Genomic DNA, 25929 nt, shown 5'->3' with positions numbered 1-25929 from the left:
TGGTAGGCCAGATGAGATTCAAGTTTGGTTTACTTGAATCTCAAGTTTACTCAAGTTGTAGGATACAAAATCAATATATACAAAAATCTGTTGTATTTTCCATACACTAATAATAAACTATCAGAAAGAAAAACTAAAGAAAACAATAACATTTACAGTTACATCAAAAAGAAAATACCTAGGAATAAATTTTTTTTAAAGTAATCTCCATGTCCAACGTGGGGCTCAAATTCACGACCCCGAGATGAAGAGCCGCATGCTCTGAGCCAGCCAGCCAGGCACCCCAATTTGGGTGGGAAAGATGTATACACTGAAAACTAATAAAAACTAATAAAAAGAGATTGAGGAAGACACAAATAAATGGAAAGATAGTCCACGGTCATGGACTGGAAGAATTAATATGGTCAAAATATTCATACTACCCAAAGCAATCCACAGATTCAAGGCAATCCCTATCAAAATTCAGTGGCATTTTTTCACAGAAACAGGACAAACCTAAAATTTGTGTGAAGCCACAAAAGACCCTGAATAGCCAAAACAATTTTGAGAAATAAAAGCAAAGCTGGAGGCCTCATACTTCCTGATTTCACGCCACAGTAATCAGAACAGTATGGTATTGGCATAAAAACAGATACACAGATCAAAGGAACAGGATAGAGAGCCCAGAAATAAAACCCATTCATATAAGGTCAATTAATTTACGATAAAGAAGCCAAGAATATACAATGAGAAAAGGACAGTCTCTTCAATAAACGGTGTTGGAAAAACTGGACAGCCAAACGCAAAAGAATGAAACTGGACCACTATCTTACATCATACACAAATATTAAATCAAAATAGGTGAGACTTGAATATAAGACCTGAAACCATAAAACTCCTAGAAGAAAACATAGGCAGTAAGCTCCTTGACATCAGTCTTGGGGATAAATTTTTGGATTTATCCAAAAGGCAAAGGCAAAAGCAAAAATAAACAAGTGGGACCATATCAAACTAAAAAGCTTCTGCACAGCAAAGGGAATCATCAACAAAATGAAAAGGCAACCTACTAAATGGGAGAAAATATCTGCAAAGCATATATCTGATAAGGGGTTAAGATCTAAAATATATAAAGAACTCATACAACAATAGCAAACAAACAATCTGATTAAAAAATGGGTAAGAGGATTGGATAGGAAATTTTCCAAAGAAGACCTACAGATGACCAACAGGTACATGAAAAGGTGATCAACATCACTCATCATCAGGGAAATGCAAATCAAAACCACAGTGAGATGTCACCTCACACCTGTTAGAATGGCTATTATCAACAAGGTAAGAAATAACAAATGTCAGTAGGATGTAGAAAACAATGAAGCCCTTGTGCACTGTTGGTGGAAATGCAAATTGGAGCAGCCACTACAGAAAACAGTAGGAAGGGTCCTCAAAAAATTAAAAAAAGAACTACCCTATGATCCAGCAATTCCACTTCAAGTATTTACCTGAAGAAAGCGAAAACATGAAATAGAAAACATATATGCACCCTCATGTTCACTGCAGCCTGATTTACAACAAGACATGGACACAACCTAAAGGTTTGTGATTCACCAATGAATGAATGGATAAAGAAATGTAGTAAATGTAGTATATATACACAAAGGAATATTAGCCATAAAAGAGAATGAAATCTTGCCATTTGTGACAACATAGCTGGAACTTGAGGGCATTATGCTAAATGAAGTAAGTCACACAGAAAAAGAGAAGTATCATATGATCTCACTTATATATGGAATCTAAAACAAAACAAAACAAAACAAAACCAAGTTCATGGATATAGAGAACATACTGGTGGTTACCTGAGGTGAGGTGAAGGGTGCATGGTGAAGGCGGTCAAAGGTGCCAATTTTCAGCTACAACTAAGTCATGTATGTAATGTACAAGCACGGTAACTATAGTTAATAATACCATATTGCATATTTGAAAGTAGCTAGGAAAGTGGATCTTGAAAGTTCTCATATCAAGAAAAAAAATGTTGTAACTGTGTGGTGATGGATGTTAATTGGACTTATGGTGATCATTTTGCAATAAATACAAATATCGAATCATTACACTATATACCTGAAACTAACATAATATTATGTCAATTATACCCCAATGAAAAATAATTTTTTGAAAGTTGAAGATGGTAAATCAGATGAAATTCAAGTTTGATTCAGTGGAAAGCTTTCTCACCTATATTAAATATTCTCTTTATTTTGCCAAGGTATAGTTATTCTTGTTGCCAATTTTATTCAAGTACCTAAGCAAGTTCAAATTTAGAAATCTAAGACTGAATGCCCTGTAATTCTCACTGAAATAACTGAGAAATGCAAATTAAAATGAGAAACCTATCTTTCCAAATTAGACAAAAGCAAAAAATCCTATCAGTTCCTGTCAGTGCTGGTGAAGCATCTGAGATAAACTGTCCTAGTGGGAGCAACACTTGGTTCTTGGAGAAACATTTCTGGAAAATATGCTGATAAACTGTGTCCAAACCTTCTAAAAAGTCCATGTGCTTTGATAGAGAAGTTCTACCTCTCAGAATTCAAACAGATTTAAACAATGATCTATAAATGTTCAATATATGCCATCTCACCATTGATAAGAATGAAAAGCTGAAAGTAACCAAAATGTCCAGCAATGGGGATGATTAAAAATGGTGTATCTAGGAGGTGGGATATTATACAGAGATGGAATGTTACATAATATTATAAAAATATTTTTAATGATATAAGGAAATACTTATAGTGTTAAATGTTTAAAAAATCATAAAACATGGGGCACCTGGTGGCTCAGTAGGTTAAGCATCTGCCTTTGGCTCAGGTCATGATCCCAGCGTCCTGGGATCAAGCCCTGAGTCGGGCTCTCTGCTCAGTGGGGAGCCTGCTTCTCCCCCTCCCTCTGCCTGCCGCCTGCTTGTGCTCTCTCTCTCTCTGTCAAATAAATAAATAAAAATCTTTTTAAAAGATAAATTAAAAACTTAAAAATCATAAAACAAATTATACATGCAATATAATCCTAATTATTTTTTAAAGTATTACACATACACACGAGGACTGTAAAAAAAAAAAAAAAAAAACACTCTAAATGTTAATAGGAATATCTATGGAAAAACTGATAAGGAGGACTTTTTAAAAATATATATTGGCTTTTTGTTTATCCATAGTTCAAAATTTCCTATATATAAATTATTATAGTACTAGTATAACATGGGTATGATAAGAGATAGTCTACTAAAATGAAAAAGGAAATATCTGCAGTTATCTGTTACTTAACATGCATTAAGGTCATTTCTATAGAAATAAGACACCACAAAAATTGAGAACTTAAAAGCAATGTCTTACGATTGTGCATTTTCACACAAATGTATAACTGCTCACTTTTTCTTCTGTTTGTGGAAAGACAGTGTTTTCACTTTATAGGACATTATCCTGACTCACAGAACAGAAGATGCCTGAGAATTATTTTTATACATTAGGGTTTTCCCATACTCAGAAAAAAATCTTACTGCCCAGATAACTTTTGACATTTAAAAAAATGAATATAATACACACACAAACACACATATATATATTTAGAAAATTCAGAAAGTCATAAAATGAAAGCCTTCCTCTCCTCTCCAGATGGTTGTCTTCAAAGGCAATTATAATTTATAGTTCTTCCCCCCCCAAAAAAAATTTAGATATAAATACATAGATGCTGGTATTATGTGTGTGTGGGGGGGTGTTTATCTTGCATAAACAGGATCATATTAAATATACTACTTGGAACTTTGCTTTTCTCCCTTTATTTTGGGTATCCTTCCATATCAATATATATAGATAATCTTGTAATGTGCCATACATACACTGGTAAATGTTCTAGTATATAGATGTACTTAACCATTACATTTTTTTCCTAACATTTTGCTATTATAAATGACATAATGAACATCCTTATACATGGATCTTGGTGAACTGTGGATATATTCCTAGCAGTGGTGGTGTGAAGAAATACATGCAATTTTAATTTTTCTACTGGATCCTGTCAAATTGCCCTTCACAAAGGTATACCCATTTATACGCTCAACAGCTACATATGTATGTTCTTGGTATCCCTCGCTATCATCTGATTTTTTAATGTTTGCAAATGTAATGGGTGATATCATTATCTTGCTGAATTGCATTTTAAATTATGAGTGAGACTATGCAGCTTCTTTTATGTAAATTTCCTTCTCCTACCTTTAATCTTTTTTTTTTTTTAAAGATTTTTTATTTATTTATTTGAGAGCGAGAATGAGAGAGAGAGAGAGAGAGAGAGAGCATGAGAGGGGGAGGGTCAGAGGGAGAAGCAGACTCCCTGTCGAGCAGGGAGCCCGATGCGGGACTCGATCCCCGGACTCCAGGATCATGACCTGAGCCGAAGGCAGTCGCTTAACCAACTGAGCCACCCAGGCGCCCCTCCTACCTTTAATCTTTATCTTACCAACTTGAACAAGCTATTTATATATTAAAGAATTTAGCCCTTCATTGTATTTTGTTTAAAAAAAAAGAACGGGGAAAAATTGTCTCCTGATACATAAAAATATCACAAGTAAACCTTTCTTGTATGGATTTTGAGTTTGTGCTCTGTTTGGAAAGGCCTTTCCTGCTAATAAAGAAATTCACTTAGGGGCGCCTGGGTGGCTCAGTCAGTTAAGCGGGCCACTTTTGGCTCAGGAGATGGATCTCAGGGTCCTGGGATGGAGCCCCTTGTCAGGCTTCCCTGCTCAGGGGGGAGCCTGCTTCTCCCTCTGCTCATGCTCTTTCTCAAATAAATAAAATCTTTAAAAAAAGAAAAAGAAATTCACTTCTACTTTTTCTAGAATTTTCCACATCAAAATTTATGTGTCTGGCATTAAATACTGATGTAAGACAAAGGCTGTAAACTCAAACACCAACAGACTGCACCCAATTAACATAAGGGTGTAGAGAAGCTAACTGTAAGAAAATGTGCTGAGCTGCTTCTGAGCGGTGCTCCTAGAGCACCTGCCTGGTCACAGCACCTCTTAAAAACAAAACAGAACAGCCAGAACATGGTGATGGTTGCCAGGGTGCATCTCTGGCAAGGAGTATATGGAGCCAGATAGGGATCTAGCCTGTTTTCTTCCTAAACAGCCAGTGGGTCCAAAACCATTCATCCGTAATACTTTGTTATAAACTAATACATGTTTGGGTCTCCCAAACTCTAAAGGACTGAGTGATTTGACTTTCTTCTTCAATATCAAACTTTCAGGAAAACAGTATTGTACATTTTCACACAAATGTCTAACTGCTCACTTTTTCTTCTGTTTCCCTGCTGAGTGCAGAGCCTGATGCAGGGCTCGATCTCACCACCCCAAGATCATGACCTGAGCAGAAATCCAGAGTTGGCCGTTTAACCGACTGAGCCACCCAGGCAACCCCCCTGCATCTCTGTTACATGCTTGGCAGATATTTAACTGCTCGATAAATATAAGCTATAATTATTAGCAGTAATAAATTTTGTGTGCATGGTAGATACTGGTTAAGCTGCAATGCATCTTCTATATTTATATCAGAGAAAAACTCTTTCACTCAAAATTATTTTACTCACTACATTCTGAGCACCCCGATGTTAGGAAGCCTTTCCAGTTACCCTCACAAAGCTCTGATCTCACTGCCCCCTTTATAGTTTTAGTTTGTACTTGTTCAGAGAGTATCTTATGAATACTTCTCAGTTGCTTACCTATCTACCTTCCCACTCCCTTTAGCACTGACTGACAAAACCAGTTCTCTCTTTTCTAAGGGAATGTGTGCTTATGTCATTAAAACCTTTGGAGCAAACTGGTCTGCTTTTTGTGTTAAACATGCAGAGAAGAGTTACTGCTTACCAACTGATTCCCTTTCCATCAGTTTTCTTTGTCACTAATGCTCTCCAATGGTCATGAGTGCTTTTAATAATATCAATTGCAAAATCCTGTAATTGGAAGAGATATGCATTACAATGACAGGTAAGTGTTCTTTCCTTATTATCAACATTTTCCCAAAGACTGATAACTTTGTCTTTTCTGAATTCACTTCCTTGTGTCAAAAACGGAAGAGAAAATTTAAATGACTAAATCAGTATCAAGGCTGTCTTACTTATGTCTTTAAACATTTGTTTTATGATTGTATAGTCTTTAAATGGTAACAATATAGTTAAAAAAAAAAAACAACAAAAAACCCAATCTAGTTAAATTAGTTTCAATACAAACAGGCTTAAACTTACACTTCTCTTTTTTTTTTTAAAGATTTATTTATTTATTTATTTGACAGAGAGAGACACAGCGAGACAGGGAACACAAGCAGGGGGAGTGGGAGAGAGAGAAGCAGGCTTCCCACGGAGCAGGGAGCCCGATGCGGGGCTCGATCCCAGGACCCTGGGATCATGACCTGAGCCGAAGGCAGAGATGCTCAACGACTGAGCCACCCAAGCGCCCCATTAAAGCTACACTTCTAAATGACGCATTACCTTATCTTTAAATTCTGCATTGAAAGCAAACTGGTTTTCCGGTTTTCCTTCAGGAACCTTGTACCTTCTAAACCAGTCCACAGTAGCTTCCAGGTAGCCAGGTTTCAGCCGCTTGACATCATTAATATCTAAGAAGAGAATAAGCAGACTGTAAGATGCATATGTAATTATTCATGCAATAAAAATCTCAAGAACATACCTTGAGAGAGCTATGGAATGGATTATCAAGAAAGTAAAAGATAACAGAGCTAACCACCTTGTTGAAAAGAGAGCACATACACATGAAAAGGAAATCATCCATGACTTTATTAAGGGAACAATTAATACAATAATTTCTATTGGAGGAGAGGAGGGAGAAATGACTGGGGGCTACATAATGAAAGAACTAATTTGGCAAGGTTGGGTAACGTCTATGAGAAGGGCAGGAGATACTAAAAAAGACAGCCTGAGGCTATATTCAGAGGTACACACCCCAATTACCAGAGACAAGAAAAATGGATTACACTGAAATCCACTGATGGGTGTGATATATGAAATGAGACTAGACTTCTCGCTCTATAGGATAGGCATTCTATATCACAATGCTCTAGTTCTGGCCAACAGAAAAGTGTCCTGTTTAAAAAAACATTTCAGGGCATCTCGGTGGCTCAGTCAGTTAAGTGTCTGACTTTTTTTTTTTAAGATTTTATTTATTTATTTGACAGACAGTGAGCGCACAAGTAGGCAGAGCAGCAGGCAGAGGGAGAAGCAGTCTCCCCCACTGAGCAGGGAGCCCAACATGGGGCTCGATCCCAGGACCCCGGGATCACGACCTGTGCCAAAGACAGACACCCAACCGACTGAGCTACTCAGGCGCCTCAAGTGTCTGACTCTCTCTTTTTTTTTTAAGCGTCTGACTCTTGATTTCGGCTCAGGTCATGGTCTCAGGGTCGTGGGATTCAGCCCCTCGTAGGGCTCTGCGCTCAGCAAGGGAGTCTGCTTGAGATTCTCTCTCTCCCCTGCCCCTCCCCCCACTCGCGCTGGCTGTCACGTGCACTCTCTCAAAATAAATATATAAAATCTTTTTTAAAATTTGTTTAAAAAATTAAAATTTTAAAATTTAAAAAATGTTTAAAACTTTTCAAGGTTTCTGTATAGCCATCAACAATGCCTAGCCTCAAAGTCCTCAAGCTAAACTTTAAATGACCAAGCTGCTGTTCGATGCAAGCAAACAGAAGAAACAAGGGTTAAAAAACCAACCAAGAAAAGTATTATTGGAAGGAGGAGTACATTCAACAACAGAAGCGCATTTAAATTTTATAAAATAAGTTTGCTTAAGTCTAATTTATAATCTGTGCAGTTAAAGAATATCATGCATTCTGTTATCATAGTACCACCAAAAGTATTGAAAGTTTACGAAGTGAACTGGGAAATGTTTAAACACTGACAAATTTCAAGGAACTTATAATTAACACAGAACGTGTCACCTGATGCCAAAATTTGAAAATCCAGAAATCTGAAATGCAAGTGTGGGCATTTTCCAACACCAACAACCAACTCTCTAGTTCTCCAGGTACCAACAGCAACTGGGTGTCCAATTCAGTCCAACTGACGACCTGTACCTGGGGCCAGCGTTCAGTTCCCACAAGTGAAAGGGCTCTCAGTCCCACAAGACTGACCCCACTTCAGACACCAGTGGCCTCGAGGGCTCCCAGGACTCCCTCCTCAGGTTTATTTGCTAGAATGACTCCCAGAACTCAGGAAAACCCTTTCCTTCTGTTTACTGGTTTATTATAAAGTATACAACTCAGGAACAGCCAAATGGAAGACATGCACAGGGCAGGTGTTGGGGGCGGTGGGGGGGGGGGGGAGGTGCAGAGCTTCCAGGCGCGCTCAGGGTGGGTGTGCCATTCTCTGGGCACCTCCCACATGTTCACCAACTCCTAAGTGTTCCAAATGTCATCATTCCAGAGGCTTGGAGAGCTCAATCTCCAGTCTCCCCTCCCAGTCCCAGAGGCCAGTGGGTGGGCCTGAAAATTCCTATCCTCTAATCACTTGGTCTTTGATGACCAGCCCCAATCTGAGGCTAGCTAGGAGCCCCACCTAAGTCACCTCATTAGCATAAACTCAGGTTTGACGAGAAAGGCTCATTATGAATAATAAAATACACTCAGAAACACTCAGGAAATCAGGAAATTCCAGGAAGTTCTTTACCAGGAACTAGAGACAAAGACCAAATGTATTTTTGTATTATACCTCAGCCTGGAAAACTATAGGAGCTGATCAACTCTGTAATTGTGAACAGGCCCTTGAAAGGTATGCTGGATCTAGACTGGGGAACCCTGAACACCAGACCCAGAAAAGAAAAGGTAGGAAAAAAAGAACCCAGTCAACTTTGTTCCTCATCTTGCATGCTGTGTACACAAAGACAAAGCCAGTGGTCTGCAGAGCTACAGAGTGGTCTGCCTCCTAATGCCACATCAAGATCCTACCAAACAGCACCAGTTCTGTGCTGTTCCCTCCTGGGTTTGGCTTTCCTACTCAGCCAGGCAGCAGTGGTGGTGCAGCGTCCATGAACCCCAGGCTCACGTTCACCGGTTCCCATAAAGCAACAAGGCAATCTGGCTGTCGTGGGCCCCACGATGACAAAGAGGATCAATGTGTCCAACCCGGTTGCTGCAGTCCTCTTCCAGGGCTCTGTGTGTATCTCTCCCAAAGTTGTGGCCAGTCGAGAGCTCTCTCCATCTAGGAACTCCAGTGATGGATGGCAGACAGACACTGTCTTGGGGTGACACTGTGGGAAAGCTGCACACTACTTGCACCATGGGGCCAGCCACCCAGAGAAAGTTTTCAGGCTTCGAATAGCCTCTACTGCAGGGAAATGACACCCTAGCAAAATGCCGCTGACGTACTGACAGGTGTGGCTTCCCTAAGTGTGGCCAGAGCATGCCACTTAGTGCCTGTGCTCTTATGTAAGCAGCACACGTGAAAATGGACACAGTGATCACGAGAATCATTGTCAAGGGGTATAAACAAATGGAATGAATGCATTCTCACTGTACAATATTTTAACGATACGGAACTATCTGAAACAAAAAGTCAGTCTCTCTTTATCCTTCTCTCTTTCTGACTCTCTCTGACTCTTCTTCTGCTATCACATCTCCTTCTGGCTACAGCTGAGAAAGGTTCTCTGCTTTCAAGGACTCATGGGATTAAATGGGGTCCATCTGGATAATCCAGGATACTCACTCCATCTCAAGGACCTAACCTTAATCACATCTGAAAGTCCATCTGCCATGTAAAGTAACCTATTCAGAGTTTCCAGGGATTAGGAGGAAGACAACTTTGGAAGGGGTGTGGCTTTCTTCTGCTACTATAAAATTCTATAGGTTTTTGAAAAGTGCATAGTATCATATATCCACCATTACAGTGTCACCATTCGTGGTGAGCAGAGGACTGTCCACATCCTAATGCCCAGAATCTGTGAGTATGTCATGTTACATGGGAAGAGGGAATGAAGGTTGCAGATGGAATTAAGGTTACTAATCAGCTGATCTTGAAACTGGGAGATAATCCTGGGTTATCTGGCTGGGTTTAATCTTCAAGGTCTTTATGTGGAAGAGGAAGGCAGAAGAGTCAGGGAAGAAGACGTGATTAAGACTTGCCTTGGAATTGCTGGCTTTTAAGTGGGGACATGAATCAAGGAATGTGGGCAGCCTTTAGAAGCTAGAAAATGCAAGGAAAAATATTTCTCCTTAGAGCCTCCAGAAAGAACACAATCCTGCTGACACCTTGATTTTAGTCCAGTGAGACCCATTTCAGACAGGCAAAAGAAGACCAATTCAATAACTAAAATGGATTCGATCATTAACTAGAGTCATGATTAATATAAAAATAGTCATGATAACAAGACAGAGTTACAAGGTATAAACATTTCTTTTTCAAAAAGGACTCAGACAATCAAATTATAGCACTAACCCATCATTTATGGCCAACTGATTCTTAATAATAATGCCAACACAATTCAATGGGGGAAAAGAATAGTCTTTTCAACAAATGGTGCTGGGACAAGTAGATGTCCATATCCAAAAGAATGATGCTGACCTCCCATTTTATACCATATACAAAAATTAACATAAAACAGATCAAGGACCTAAATGTGAGAGCTAAATTTATAAAACTCTTAGAAAGAAACGTTAAGTGTAAACCTTTGTGACCTTTGGACTAGAGGTAATGGTTTCTTAGATATGACACCAAAAGTAGAAGAAACAGAAAAAAAATTGATAAATTAGACTACACAAAAATGGAAAACTTGAGTGCTTTCATTAAGAAAATTAAAGGACAATCTACAAAATGGAAGAAAATACAGGTAAATCATGTATCTTGAAGGTCTAGTATCCAGAATACATAAAGAACTCTTAAACCCAACAATAAAACATACCACTACAATGGCTATAATAATAATAAAAAAAAAAGGTAACAAGTGGGCAAGGAAGTAGAGAAATCGGAACACTGATGGCCAGTGGCAGGACTGTAAAATGGTGCAGCTGCTTTGGAAGAGTTTGGCCATTCCAGAAAAGGCTAAACATGAGTCCCCATATGACTCAGCAGCTCCACTCTTAAGTATCTGTATCCGAGAGGATTAAAAGCATATGTCCACATAAACTTGTTCAGGAATGTTCATAGCAGCAGCATTATTCCTAACAGCCAAAAACAACCCAAATGTCTATCAACAGATGAATGGATAAACAAAATGTGGCATAGATCCATGCAATGGATAGAATTCAGCCATAAAAAGGAAAGACTGCTGATACGTGCTATAACATGGATGCACCTAGGCATTATGCTAAGTAAAAGAAACCAGACACAAAAAGCCCCATGTACATGAAATTCCACGTATATGAAATATCCAGGATAGGGAAATCCATGGAGACAGACAGCAGATTAGTGGTTGCCAGGGCCTGGGAAGAGCAGGGACTAGGGAGTGACCACTTAGAGGTAGTGTTTTCCTTTGGAGTGATGAAATGTCCTGAAACTAGACAGTGGTGATGGTCACGCAACCTTGTGAACGTATTAAATGCCACCAAACTGTACACTTTAAAATTGTTAAAACAGTGAATTTTGTGTTAAGTGGAGCTGGGGAATGAAGTCCTGATACGTGTTATGATGTAAATAAGCCTTGAAACCATGATGCTACATGAAAGAAGCCAGACAGACACATTATCATAGGATCCCACTTGTGCAAAATGTTCAGAACAGGCAAGTCCATAAAGACACACAATAGATTCATGGTTGCCAGGGACAGCGGGAAGTGGGAACAGGCAGTGACTGCTAATGGCTATGGGGCTTCCTCTTAGGGTGGAGAACATGTTCTGGAATGAGATAGTGGTGATAGTTGCACAACTGAGTGAATATATGAAAAATCATAGAATTGTATACTTTAAAACAGCAAATTCTATGGTATGCAGATCATATCTCAATAAAGAATATTTTTAAATAAATCAATAGAGCAAGTGAATGCTAGTATGTATAGAAGAAAGAGAGAAAACAGTCAACACAAACTACCAGTTTTTTTCTTTCCTGGAATGAAGGAGAAAGTTTAATTACTAGTTAATTACTAGGAAGTTCACTATGTGAAGTAACAATGCTTTGGTCCAATGTTTTGCTTCTCCATTCTTGAACAGTTTGAGGGCATGGGCTTATTCCTTATTGCTTACTGAAGGCAATTCTGTCATTATAGGTTAAGTTTGGTGGTGCATAAGATTTAGATATAGATCAGATCTTCAGATTTCCTTACCATTGTAATTGGCTGCATCAGGATCATCCACATTAATGGCAATGACTTTCCAGTCAGTTTCCCCTTCATCGATCATAGCCAGTACGCCCAGAACTTTCACCCTAATTATTTCACCTCTTGCACATACCTGAGAGTCAATAACCACAGTTAGGACAATACTACAGAATGAACCTTTGGAAGAAAAGTTTTACTTGGCAGATAACAGGAAATACGGAAAATGCCAAGTTCCTGCAAACTTACCTTAAGATTGTTCCTTTGAGCAATTTTTAAAAAAAGCTAAGCAAGCAAATCCCTGTCAGTCCCATCAAAATTGAAAATAGGTACCCTTATTACTTATAGGCCCTAAGAAAAGCAGTAGCATGGTTCAGGACAATTCATATTTTTTGAACTGTCACTCACTGTGCCAAAGAATAAATCCTCCATAATGTTTCAAACTCATACTTAAATGTGTTTTCTTGAAATAAGTCAGTCAGAGAAAGACAAATACCATATGATCTCACTCTTACGTGGAATTCAAGAAAGAAAACAGATGAACATATGGGAAGGGGTAAAAGAAAAAAAGGAGAGAGGGAAACAAACCATAAGAGACTTTTAGTGACAGAGAACAAACTGAGGGTTGCTGGAGTAGGTGGGTGGAGGATGGGTTAGATGGGTGATGGGTATTAAGGAGGGCACTTGTTATGATGAGCACCGGGTGTTGTATGTAAGTGATGAATCACTGAATTCTACTCCCGAAACCAATATTGCACTATATGTTAACTAACTAGAATTTAAATAAGAAATAAATAAATAAATGTGCTCTCTTTGCTTTTTACTTTGTAGAAATGACTGAATTAGGCAAATCATACAATATGACTTAACTCTATGAGTTAAAAACATGAATGACATTTTTCTTTTCAGTTAACATTTCCCTGAGCCTGAGAAAGATCATAAAGAAATATAACTATAGTCATAATCTTAGAGCAGCCCTACTTGATAAAGAAATTCTGACAATAATAAAGAAATTCCAGCTCATCAGGTTATCTTGCATAGGCCAATTCACTGACGGCTCCCAATCATTAGGCAAGGTTTGCCCTCCATTGAGATGAAATTTGCCTCCAGGTACTCTTCACCTACTGACTCGTCATCTGCATTCTGAAGCAATGCAGAACACACCTACGTCTCCCACATGTATGTACAGTCCCACATGTATGTACAGTCACACATGCGGATAGACACACTTTTCTAGACTAGGTTTCTAGGTTTCAATGCACAAATTATACAAATGCTTAGATGAACTAGAAGCTTTTAACTTATCAAAGAAACATCATTATTTTGCTAATACTCATATATTTTATTCACAGTATTTTTTAAAGGATGAACTTTGTACACCTCATGACCATCATCTTGACACTACAGAAAAATATTTCAGAGCCCATTACCTTACTTCCAATTTCACACACATCAATGGGGTCATTGTCACCACAACAGCCAGTGTGTTTGTCATTGTGTCCTGGGTCTTCCCAAGTCTAAAGAGTAAGAACAATAATAAGGCTGAGAGTATATCACTCCTATACATGCTACTGACAACGTGGATTGTGTTTGACATTAAAAGGTCACATCCCATGAGTCTTTCTGCAAAAATATGAATCTTCAGCTATTTTCTTCTCATCTTTAAGAAATTCTTCATTCACATCTAAGAATCTTCAGTAGACACAATAATTGTCATTAAATGCTGGGGCTCTATTATGCTAAATATGCTATGTTACATATATTAAACTAACTTTAAGCTTTAAAACAGAGAATGATCTTCTTTCTTTTTTAAAGTTTATTTATTTATTTATTTTATTTTTAGTAATCTCTACACCCAATGTGGGGGGCTCGAACTCCCTAGCCTGAGATCAAGAGTCGCATGCTCTACTGACTGAGCCAGCCACACTCCCAATAACGATCCTGTACAAAACAAACAAAAACCAACCACCTAACAGCTGAGACAACATGCAAACACAAATGCAAAACCAAATATTTACGTAAAAAATACATTAAAAGTAAAGTGCGTTTGATGAACTCTTCATGCTCACTATCTCCTACTAACTAGATTTTCCTTAGAATGAATTTCCAAAACAAAGGTAGGTAGACAATAGTACTAAAATGGAAATGAAATGTTCTGGTGGCAAAAGTGTCATCACTGCCCAGGAGCCAAGACTGAAAAGTTTAATCAGGATTTTCTGGAGCTTTCAATTGCTGGCTTTATTTCCTGAGTCCTTGTAAAGCATCTCACAAAGGAACAGCTGGCCTGTGCTCGACTGCAAGTTTAAAAATGTAGCTATTGTTCTAGTTCTCCCCCAGTCTAGAACTTAATTACCAGATTTGTTTGCCTACTCAGCTGGAGTAAAGGCAAAAACATAAAAGTGAAGGGGCATAAAGGAAGACTGGATGCAACAAAGCCAAATCCAACCTCCAGAAGAGTAAGTCTTTCAGCAGTGTTTTCCCAAAGGGATAATATTTTGAGGCTAACTACTAAATCAACTGAAGTACAAAGTGAAGTGCTATAATTAAGGCAGACAAACGACTCTGTGATTACCTAACAAGCTCGAGGAGTTTGATCTATGTTTTGGTAACTTACAGATTGTTTCACAGTGGATTCCACTTAATAGACTTAATGGTTAATAGAAACAAACAATTTATCAACAGGGAAAAAAGTAAAATTGAATATTTCACGTAAAAATCTTAGGTACCACAGGCATTAGCCTGCTAAACCGGAATTAAATATCCATCATTTACTCATAATAGACATGATTCTAGTGACTCTTCATTCAAATATTAAATAAGAACCTACTATACACACTGGCATGGTGCTGGGGATAAATTGGTAAACAATGCGGATATCCTCCCTCCTCAAAGTGTTGGCTGTTTAGGAAAACAGAACCCCACTTACTACCTTACCACAAAAAAGACTGGCATTAAGAAGAAATCAGGACTCTCAACATAAAAGCTTACATGTGTTAGGTTCAACAGCCATTAGAGCTAAGTGCTAGTAATATCTTGGGGAGATAGGTGTCGGGAAGGAAGAAGGTGTCAGCAAGGAAGAAAGGCAAGTTAGGTGAGCTAGCAAATGGCAGACTTGGGATGTGGTGCCAAACATCAGTGCTTTCAACCACGAGGCTATACAGGCTCTCCATAATAGGTTTGCCCCTCATTCTGCAAAGGAACCATGTGCGTGGTTTATAACCAGACCATATAGAAAAATAAAGATTTCAGAAAAGAACAAACTTTCAAATGTGAATTTAAACATTGTAAACATTTATCTTTTAGTTTATCTTGAAAATAAGTTGTTCGAGGCAGTATTAAATTAATTACTCTTATGTTTTTAAAATCTACTATAGCAAAAACTTTCTGCGTTTAAATATTTTTCACTAATAGCAGTAGGTTAATTTTTTATAAGATAAAAAGTACATTTTGAGCAATCACACAGAGACATACCTGGGGGATGGCACCATAGTTCCAGATATATCCTTTATAAGGGAACAAATTTGCAACGTAACGGAGTTTTCCTTTTTTCACATCTTGTTTAATTGGGTTTAAAGGGTCCTTTGTAGCTATCTGAAATAAAAAATTTCAAATCATTGTATATTTGGATATAAAATACTATTCAAATAAGAATTTGAGGAAATGAATTATGGAATGCACATCCCCTAATTCCACTTTAATGACTTACTTTAACTCTAACATTTTTATGATTTGATTAAAAGTTTTTACATAATCAGCCTTTAAGTGGAAAACTTATTTGAGGTATATTGAAGGAAAAAAACCAAACAAAAAAACATTTACTTATTCCAGAAAGCAAAAACTAAAATTACCTGGAATAAATCCTAACATTGATAAATGTTTTAAGGTTTTTATTAAAGGGCAAAATAAATATTATCCAGCTTAAACTTTCCTTTAAAACACTTAAAATTATTCAAATATTTGAGTATATAATATATACAAAATGTGGTTACTGTCAAAAAGCTTAATTAAGTGATATAAAATACATAACAAATATCTACAACAAAAAGCCAAACCTATTAGGTATCATCACAAAGAAATTAACAAAATGCAACAGAAATTTCAATAAAATCACAGGTGGCTAAAGAAAGCCCGTTGACTCTGTAGAGGAGTCAGTGATGGACTTAAGCCGAACAAGACAGGAGAAAAAGGTTAAATTCTAGGCTTCCAGAATGCCAGAAGCAAAGGTATGGGGAAGGAAAGTCCGTAGCATATTTGCAAACAGTAAATGTTTGAGTTGGAGCCCAAGTGGGAGATTGGCAGGCAACAGGAGATCCAACTGGAAAACAGACTGGACTAGCAAGAAAACCTTCGACTTCAGCTGTTGAACCCTTGAGCAAATCAGTGTGGCTAGGTCAAAATTAATATCCTAAATCTAATTATCAACATAAGGGGAAACGTACCTCCATTTTTGCATTAGACCAGCGTGGTACTTCAACTACCATGTGGAACACATCCTGAAAAAAAAACAAAGAATGGAGATGGGCACAGTATGGTCAGGTTCTCCTCCTTCAGTGAGCATGCCCTAGTTCTTCCAAAGTTAAACTGTTCATTGGAAAGGACCTTTGAAGTCAATGGGCTTTCAACAAAATTCATCAAAAAGATCAGACCGACTAATAAATGAAGAGATAAAGCAAATACGCAAAATAACTGCAGAATCAAGGTGGTGGTGTAATTCTTTCAACTTTTTGTATGTTTCAGCAAACGTAATCAATTTTTCATAATAAAATGTTGGGGGGTGGGTAAGAATGTTCCTATAAAGAAAGGAAACAGTTTTTAAACATAACAGAACTTGTATCTCTGAGGAAGGCCATCTTCAAAGCAATCATCTCTTAAAGGCTATTCACTTCCTTGGGAAAGCTGCAATTGCTCAAGATGTTTTTGGAACTCTGACTTCAGAGGCAGTTTGTAAGACAAACCCCAAGTCCATTTAATTACTTTGTCATACTTTAGTTTTAGTCTCATACAAAATCAATCAGCTTGATTACCCACATTATTCTCCCAACTTGGCTGTTTTTAAAAAATCAAGTACTCCTCAAAAAGACAAGAAGTTTGACATTGAAGAGCACATAAGTTCCAAAAATATTTTAACCCATGGCAGTTCTACTGTAATTATTTTACAGCCTTAAACTGAGCTCTAAATGGTCAGAAAATTATTTTCACCAAGGAATAAAACTTTAAATGCAGTTTTTCAGTTTATAGCCTCCGCAAAAGGCATACATGAAACCAAATCAGCAATTATTCTTTTATAAAATGTATATTTTTAAAAGTGGACTTCAAATGAAAATCACTTAGTTACACACTTCTTGGGACTACTTGTCTGCTACTTTGCATCAAAAACAGGGACTGAGGGGCGCCTGGGTGGCTCAGTCATTAAGCGTCTGCCTTCAGCTCAAGTCATGATCCCGGGGTCCTGGATCAAGCCCCAGGTCGGGCTCCTGAGCGAGCCCCAGGGAGCCTGCTTCTCCCTGTCCCTCTGCCTGCCTCTCCCCCTGCTTGTGCTTGCTTTCTCTGTCAAATAAAATAAATAAATAAAATCTTAAAAAAAAAAAAGAAAACAGGGACTGATAAGTTGCAAGGGAGTAAGTTAAAGGTTTCAAGCCAATAATTACCCTGCTGTTCCTTTTAACCAAACAGAAAAGGTACAGAGTTCACAGTCTAAAACTTCTGTCACTTATTTAAGTTCATGGTCAAACTGGGGGAGGCTAAATCGTTTCACAAGCTTCTGCTCCAAGACTCTTAACACCTACTTGATATAACATAAAACCAACAAAAAAAGGAGATATTTAAGTCCAGGACTGAGTAAGTGCTCTATCCCTGTAAAGTAATAACTGTGTGGTTTAGAAAAAGTAACACATTGTTCATGGGTAGACCCAATCCTTGATTAAATTTCATTCTACCCACTATATGTTTTCAAGAACTACGTCTATCTTGTACCACTCCTCAGGTATTGGAAGATCTTTGTGTTTGTGAACGAGGCAGGACGTTAAGTTTTCAGCAGCAATATCCTAAAGGTTCACAAGATGGTGCTGTTACCACATGAAAGAGTAACTAAGAAGCAAAAACCAAGGAGACTGGTTTATTTTTCTTTTTTAAGAAAACATTACCAAATGAATAAATTACCTCAAGAAAAAAAGTAGCAAATAGAGCTAAAATATAGGAATTCGAAATTTGGTAACTATATTGAACATTTTAATTGAATTAAATAAGTATGTACAGATCCTTAAAAACCACATTACCTAATATTACAAACCTACCTAACTATAATGGGAAGCTAGCTAGCAAAGAAAGAAAGAATGAATCAACATTACGGGAAAGAAAACATCTTTCTGAAAATGGTAAGATAACTCTACTGCAAACAGAAGAATTCCAAATGCCTGAAGGTTTGGTGCTTTTTAGAAATTAGCTAGGCCAAAAAACAGCAAGGAGTATCCTGTAAAGAGCCTCAGAGCCGATTCATTCATTTTCTTTCAACAAATAATGAATCCTTGAGTGCCACTGTTCTGTTACTTTTCCAGGCACTGAAGACTAGCAGTGAACAGAATAAAAGCTCTTTTTAACTCCCTAAAAGCTGGATCTCCCAATCGGGTTGTTTCTGTGTGGAGGCCTCAGGCTGGGGACAACTTGCGGGGGGGGGGGGGGGGGGTCCAAAAACCTGGGTGAGGGATCTTGTCTGTAAAATGAATGTTTAGCACATTTTCAAGTGTTTGGAGATGCCATAGTAATTACTTTTTTTTAAAGCAATGAGCTTATAGCTTTTAGTCATTCTTTCCAACAGAGGTGTTACTTAAGTATTTTGATATAAAACAGGAGCTTCATTCTTTAGCAGGAACTACCACTAAAGAATAGTTGATTTCTCCTAGATACCATGGCCACAATTCAGGGAGTTGTTCACGTGACCAGTGACCCTTAGGATTTTCAGGGCAATATAAGAAATCCAACCAATTACTCCATTGCTGGAAACACTTTTACTGTCAAATTATGCATTCTAATTGGAACTCCTGTGCACTGTTGGTAGAAATATAAAATGGTATGGCCACTATAGAAAACAGCAGTTCCCCCAAAAATTAAAAATAGAATTACTGTATACCCATGTTATATCAGCATTATTCACAATATCTAAAATGTAGAAGCAACCAAAAAAGGGAAGAAAATTCTGACAAGTGCTATAACCTGGATGAACACTTGAAAATGTGCTAAACATTCATTTTACAGACAAGATCCCTCACCCAGGTTTGTGGACCCCCCCAGCTGTCCCCAGCCTGAGGTCTCCACACAGAAACAACCTGATCTGGAGATCCAACTTTTAGGGAGTTAAAAGAGCTTTTATTCTGTTCACCGCTAATCTTGAAGACATGATAAGTGAAATAAGCCAGTCACAAAAGGACAAATATGATTCCACTCACATGAGGTATCTAAAGGAGTCAAATTCATAGAGACAGAAAGTAGAAAGGTGGAAAAAAAAAAAAAAAGTAGAAGGTAGCTGCCAGGTGGCTGGGGGAGGGGGGAGGATGGGGAGTTAGTGTTTAATGGGCGTGGAGTTTCAGTTTTGCCAGCCCAAGAAGAGAGTGATGGAGATGAAGGGTGGCGATGTTTGCACAACAATGTGAATGTACTCACCACCACTGAACTGTACACTCAGCAACGCTTAAGATGGTCAATCTTATGTTTATGGGGATTTTACAATTAACAATTGGAAAAAATTATGCATTCTTACATTTCCAATGTTTATGTATTTAAAATACTGAGACAAGGGGCACCCGGGTGGCTCAGTCATTAAGCGTCTGCCTTTGGCTCAGGTCATGATCTCAGGGTCCTGGGACTGAGCGCCGTGTCTGGCTCCCTGCTCAGCGGGAAGCCTGCTTCTCCCTCTCCCACTCCCCCTGCTTGTGTTCCTGCTCTCGCTCTCTCTCTCTCCATCAAATAAATAAATAAAATCTTTTAAAAAAATAAAATAAAATACTGAGTCAAGATTTTAGGATATTTAGTACCACCCATGCCTTTTTTCTCTAATCCCAACTGGTTTCAATTATGACTTAGCTCAATCCTGGATCTGTGGTTTTATTATCCCCATTGTTAGGGCTTCTCAGAACTCTGTTCCCCACTTCTACTATGCTCTGATTCTAAATCCCTGCTCTGGCATCAAGCTCTCAGCTCCTTATTTATAGTTTCAGAGGAAGGAAGGAAGAAGAGGTTAGTATCCCTAGTATGATTTTGACAAGCCTGTAGGAGGCAGAGGAAAGGTGAACCATAGCTTTAGCTCTGACTTCCCAAAGTCAGAGACATAACAGTCAGTCTTACTTCCCAGGTTTATAATAATTTCATCAATAAGAATGTCAATGTTAAAGGTGTCCAGACCCTAAGGAGATTAGAAAACTTAAGGCTAAAGTTAATTACATCACTCCGTTAAATCAAAAAGACTTTATTTTTTTAAAAAAGATTTTATTTATTTATTTGAGAGAGAGAGAGAGCGCACAAGCCAGAGGGGCAGAGGGAGAAGGAGAAGCAGACTCCCTGCTGAGCAGGGAGCCTGATGTGGGTGGGGCTCGATCCCAGGACCCTGAGATCATGACCTAATCTTAAGGCAGACACTTAACCGACTGAGCCACCCAGGCACCCCTAAAATCAAAAAGATTTTAAATAAAAGTATTTTAGGAATAGAAGAAATGTAACCTATATCATGATTAGTCTTTTAATTTCACTGATTAAACAGAAATATTACAGTAGTATGGTGATCACAGGTTTTATCTCCAAACTGGTCAGTTTTCTTGTGGGTCAAATTAGTAGTCTAATGAGCTGTTTACTAATGAACAGGCTATAGCTATTTGGTAGGCTATTATTACTAAGGCAGTTAAGTATGTGTATATAGGGAACATGCTCTTAACTTAATTATATCCCATCGATGAATCTTAGTAGTAAAGTTAAATGTGTCTTTACTGGGAGACCTTTGAACACCCCATGACTTACCTGTTTCCAACACTGGATCTGAAGCCTACTGAACATGACATGCTATATTGCAAAATTATGTAAGTAGCTTAAATTAGCATTTCCAAGTTGACCCATCATGTGTTTCTCTGGATACTGTCAGGAGTCAAGCAAAAGCCAGACATAGGAAGAAATATAAAATCACTCTGATTCCACCATCCTTCCTTTTATTTTTCTCTTTTGCAATAAAATTTGCAGAAAAACAGTGGTGGTAGAAAGGATTTTTTTCTACATATATCTAGAGATTAGGCATCAAGCAAGAGGCTAATAAAAAACAAGGGCTGCTTGCCTTTTTTTTTTTTTAATCTCTAGAATAGTTTTGGAGTATAAAATCCCTATCAGAAGAGCTCACATAATGAATAAGGAAATGTTCCAGGTCCATAAAGGTGCTTTTGAAAAGGGGTACCAGGGGCGCCCGGGTGGCTGTTATTAAGCGTCTGCCTTCGGCTCAGGTCACGATCCCAGCGTCCTGGGATCGAGCTGATCGAGCTCCATGTCGGGCTCCCTGCTCAGCGGGGAGCTTGTTTCTCCCTCTCCCACTCCTCTTGCTTGTATTCCCTCTCTCACTGTCTCTCTCTGTCAAATAAATAAATAAAATCTTAAAAAAAAAAAAAAGGTGTACCAGATTTCATCATTTCTAAGGTTATAATACCTTATTAAGTGCTACCAAGTGACAATGGCTCTTAACCCTTAGTTTTAGGTTTTGGCTTCTAAGTCAGTTTTTTTATTACAAGATATATACTCTAAGCTATTAAACGTAAATGGATTCCTCCTTGTGCACTGTCGGTGGGAATATAAATTAATGCAGCCATTATGGAAAACTGTATGGCAGTTCCTCAAAACCCAAAAAACAGAACTACCATATGATCCAGCAATCCCATTTCTGGGTATATATCCAAAAGAAATTAATCATAGTCTTAAAGAGCACTCCCATGTTCACTGTAGCATTATTCACAATAGCCAAGACACAGAAACAAATTAAGTGTCCATCAATGGATATGGCATATATACATAAATATATGTGTACACACACACACACGAATATTATTCAGCCTTAAAAAAGAAGGAAATCCTGCCACATGTGATTACATGGATGAACATGGAGAACATTATGCTAACTGAAATAAATCAGAGAAAGACAAATACTGTTTGATCTCACTTATAAGTGGAATCTAAAAAAGTCAAACTCATAAAAACGGAGTAGAATGGTGGTTTGCCAGGGGCTAGAGGAAAAGGGGAAATGCTGATCAAAGGGTACAAACATTCCATTATGAGATGATTAAGTTCTGGAGATCTTAATGTACAGCATGGTTTAATGAAATTTGCTAAAAGAGTAGATCTTAAGCATTCTTGCCACACACACAAAAAGTAAATATGTGAAGTGATGAAGAGGTCAATTTGCTTGATTGGGGGTAAGCATTTCACAATGTACACATACATCAAAACATCACATTGTATACCATAAATACGTGATTATTTGTCAATCCTACCTCAATAAAGCTGAAAAAAAAATTAAAAATTTTTTAAAAGAAAAAGTAAATGGATTCCTAATTATTTCACTGACAAATGATAAAAGTCTATTTGAGGAGCACCTGGGTGGCTCAGTTAAGTGTCTGCCTTCACCTCAGGTCATGATCCCAGGGTCCTGGGATCGAGCCCCGCATTGGGCTCAGGCTCCTTGTTTAGTGGGGAGCCTGCATCTCCTTCTCTCTCTGGATGCCGGTCCCCCTGCTTGTGCTCTGTCAAATAAATAAAATCTTAAAAAAAAAAAGAAACTTAATTGACGTGTCATAACTAAGAATAAGCTCCTATCCACCCCACTCAGATAAGCTTTAAGAGAACTAAATTTTAAGAACATATTATAACCATGTTCTGTTTACTTTCTTCTCTTTATAAAATCAAGCAAAAGACTGCATTTCCAGCTGTCAAACTTTTCTATGATTTTCAATGACTAACAATTTTGACCACAGAACTTTTCCCAAGAAAAATGCACATTTACACCAAATCTTAAGTGTCATAGAGTTCACAGAACCTCAGAAACCCATCCGTGGCCATTTCAGGGCCCGGAGGTCACCAAGAATCCCTGGACTAGAAGACTGTAGAGCCTTTCCAAAGGAAGAAAGTTCTTATGCATTTCCTTTGAATTCTAAGCTTAAATAAATAAATAAAGTCTTTTCTTCTGCATTATCAAAGAGATATTTACTGTAGAAAATTTGGAAAATACAAAAGGCACAAAGTAAAATCCACCCCACATACAGAATCACTCAAGGAAGTATAGCACAGTGGTTAAGACCACAGGTTTCTGAGGGGAGCCTGGGTGGCTCAGTCGGTTAAACCGTCTGCCTTGGGCTCAGGTCAGGATCCAGGGCTCCCTGCTCAGCAGGGAACCTGCTTCTCTCTCACCGTCTGCCCTCCTCACCCCACCGCATGCTCTCTCTCTCTCAAATAATTAAAAAAAAAAAAAAAAAAACACAGGTTCTGAGCCAGAATGCCTGGGTTTCAAGCCTGCCACCACCACTTACGAATTCTAGTTGCTGATCCTGGACAATGGGGCTAATAAAAGAACCCAGCTCAGAGAATGACATGATGGCTAGATGATATAATCCACAAAAGGGCTTTAGCATAGTACCTAAGGTACAGGAAGCATTCAACAAATAGTAACAATATATATTTTTAAAGATTTATTTATTTATTTATCTGAGAGAGAGAAAGAGAGAGAGCATGCTGTGTGCTTGTGAGGGAGAGAAAGGGAGACAAGGAGACACCCCCCTGAGCGTGGAGCCCAGGGCGGGGCTCGATCCCCGGACCCTGAGATCATGATCGGAGCCGAAATCAAGAGTAGGATGGTCAACTGACTGAGCCACCCAGGTGCCCCAGTAAAAATATTTTTTTACCTTTATTTTTTTTTTTACAATGATCCTTTTTTTTTAAGATTTTATTTATTTATTTGGGAGTGAGAGAGCGAGAGAGACAGCAAGTGGAGTGAGGGGCAGAGGGAGAAGCAGGCTCTCTGCTGAGCAGGGAACCCAATTCAGGGCTCAATCCCGGGACTCTGGGATCAGAACGTGAGCCGAAGGCCGACACTTAACCAACTGAGCCACCCAGGCGCTTCTACAATGATCTTAAATGAGGTTTCATCAATAAGCTATACACACAGAATCATGGGACATCAGTGCAGAATGTAATCTAAAAACACCCACCAAGATTAACACTGCTCAGGGGTGAAGCAACCTGCTCAATATCGTAAGGCCAGTTAGTGGTAAAACCAGGACTAAAATAAAGATTACTTACTCCCGATTCAAAGATTTTTACTCTGTAAAATAGAGCTCTGAAAGGCTAAAGAAATAACCAGTGATTGTGCTCAATATCATCATCCTATTTGTTCGGTTACTGTTTACTGAGACTTTCCTATAAAGCCAGGCATTGTGGCTGTATGTTATATGCATATTTAATCATCCATCCCAACTTTATCTTTTTGACAAAGTTGACACAGCACAGAGATTATGGTTAGAATATCTGTTTTCAAAATTTAGTCACCTGCAAGCTCATCTGAGGCGGGGAGAAATAGGAGTTTACTCTCAGTTATGACATGCCAATTAAGTGAATTATCATCAGTTTTCATCTGTTCCCAGTTCTAACTTTGGTTTAGAAAACATGAAACCAAAAGAGAAACAAAACAAAAATCAAGAAAACCCATTCCATATACATACAAAGTTGGGGAAGTGTTTAAATTATTAATTCAGGGACATTTTAAAAATTTCCATTTAAGGAACTGTCTATAAAAAGAAACAGAAAATTCAAAACAAAACAAACCCTGTTAAGGAAGTGAGTAATCGAAAAAGCATCCACTTGAGTATATCCCCTCTAAAGATTTCAGGTACCATAAGATAGTATCTCTAAAAAGTTAAGAATGATATATAACTGCAGGGGCGCCTGGCAGGCTCAATGGGTAGAGCATGCGACTCTTGATCTCGGGGTTGTGAGTTCAAGCCCCATGTTGGGTGTAGAGATTGCTTAAAAATAAAATCTTTTTTTTTTTTTAAAGATTTTATTTAGGGGCGCCTGGGTGGCTCAGTTGGTTAAGCAACTGCCTTCGGCTCAGGTCATGATCCTGGAGTCCCTGGATCGAGTCCCGCATCGGGCTCCCTGCTCGGCAGGGAGTCTGCTTCGTCCTCTGACCCTATCCCCTCTCATGTGTTCTCTCTCTCTCATTCTCTCTCTCTCAAATAAATAAATAAAATCTTTAAAAAAAAAAAAAAGGTATAAAAAAAAAAGATTTTATTTATTTATTTGACAGAGAGACAGCGAGAGAGGGAACATAAGCAGGGGGAGTAGGAGAGGGAGAAGCAGGCTCCCCGCGGAGCAGGGAGCCCAATGCGGGGCTCGATCCCTGGACCCTGGGATTATGACCTGAACCAAAGGCAGATGCTTAATGACCAAGCCACCCAGGCCCCCAAAAATAAAATCTTTTTTTTTTTTTTTTTTATTTATTTGAGAGAGAGAATGAGAGAGAGAGAGCACATGAGAGGGGGGAGGGTCAGAGGGAGAAGCAGACTCCCTGCTGAGCAGGGAGCCCGATGCGGGACTCGATCCCGGGACTCCAGGATCATGACCTGAGCCGAAGGCAGTCGCTTAAC

General features: G+C 38.5%; 1 protein-coding gene and 1 long non-coding RNA gene across 2 annotated transcripts in view; both read right to left on the bottom strand.

Annotated features, from left to right (window-relative positions):
- PPA1 (inorganic pyrophosphatase 1) overlaps positions 1-25929 on the bottom strand; it is a 35808-nt gene that overhangs the window by 2207 nt on the left and 7672 nt on the right. The window contains exons 3-8 of the mRNA XM_081824120.1: positions 16711-16764; positions 15743-15862; positions 13702-13788; positions 12281-12407; positions 6505-6632; positions 5885-5970 (exon numbers count right to left, since the gene is read on the bottom strand). Coding sequence (XP_081680246.1) covers positions 5885-5970; positions 6505-6632; positions 12281-12407; positions 13702-13788; positions 15743-15862; positions 16711-16764 — 602 coding nt within the window. The remainder of the gene's footprint in view (positions 1-5884; positions 5971-6504; positions 6633-12280; positions 12408-13701; positions 13789-15742; positions 15863-16710; positions 16765-25929) is intronic.
- Positions 207-5878, bottom strand: LOC145722208 (uncharacterized). Its single transcript, XR_014146309.1, has 2 exons — positions 4462-5878; positions 207-4235 (listed from the first exon to the last, which is right to left on the bottom strand). It is a non-coding gene; the product is annotated as an uncharacterized LOC145722208 (long non-coding RNA).

The sequence above is a fragment of the Leptonychotes weddellii genome, chromosome 6, assembly GCF_054177405.1.
Source record: "Leptonychotes weddellii isolate Sample4059 chromosome 6, ASM5417740v2, whole genome shotgun sequence".
Taxonomy (NCBI): domain Eukaryota; kingdom Metazoa; phylum Chordata; class Mammalia; order Carnivora; family Phocidae; genus Leptonychotes; species Leptonychotes weddellii.
This window is presented reverse-complemented; position numbering and strand designations above follow the sequence as displayed.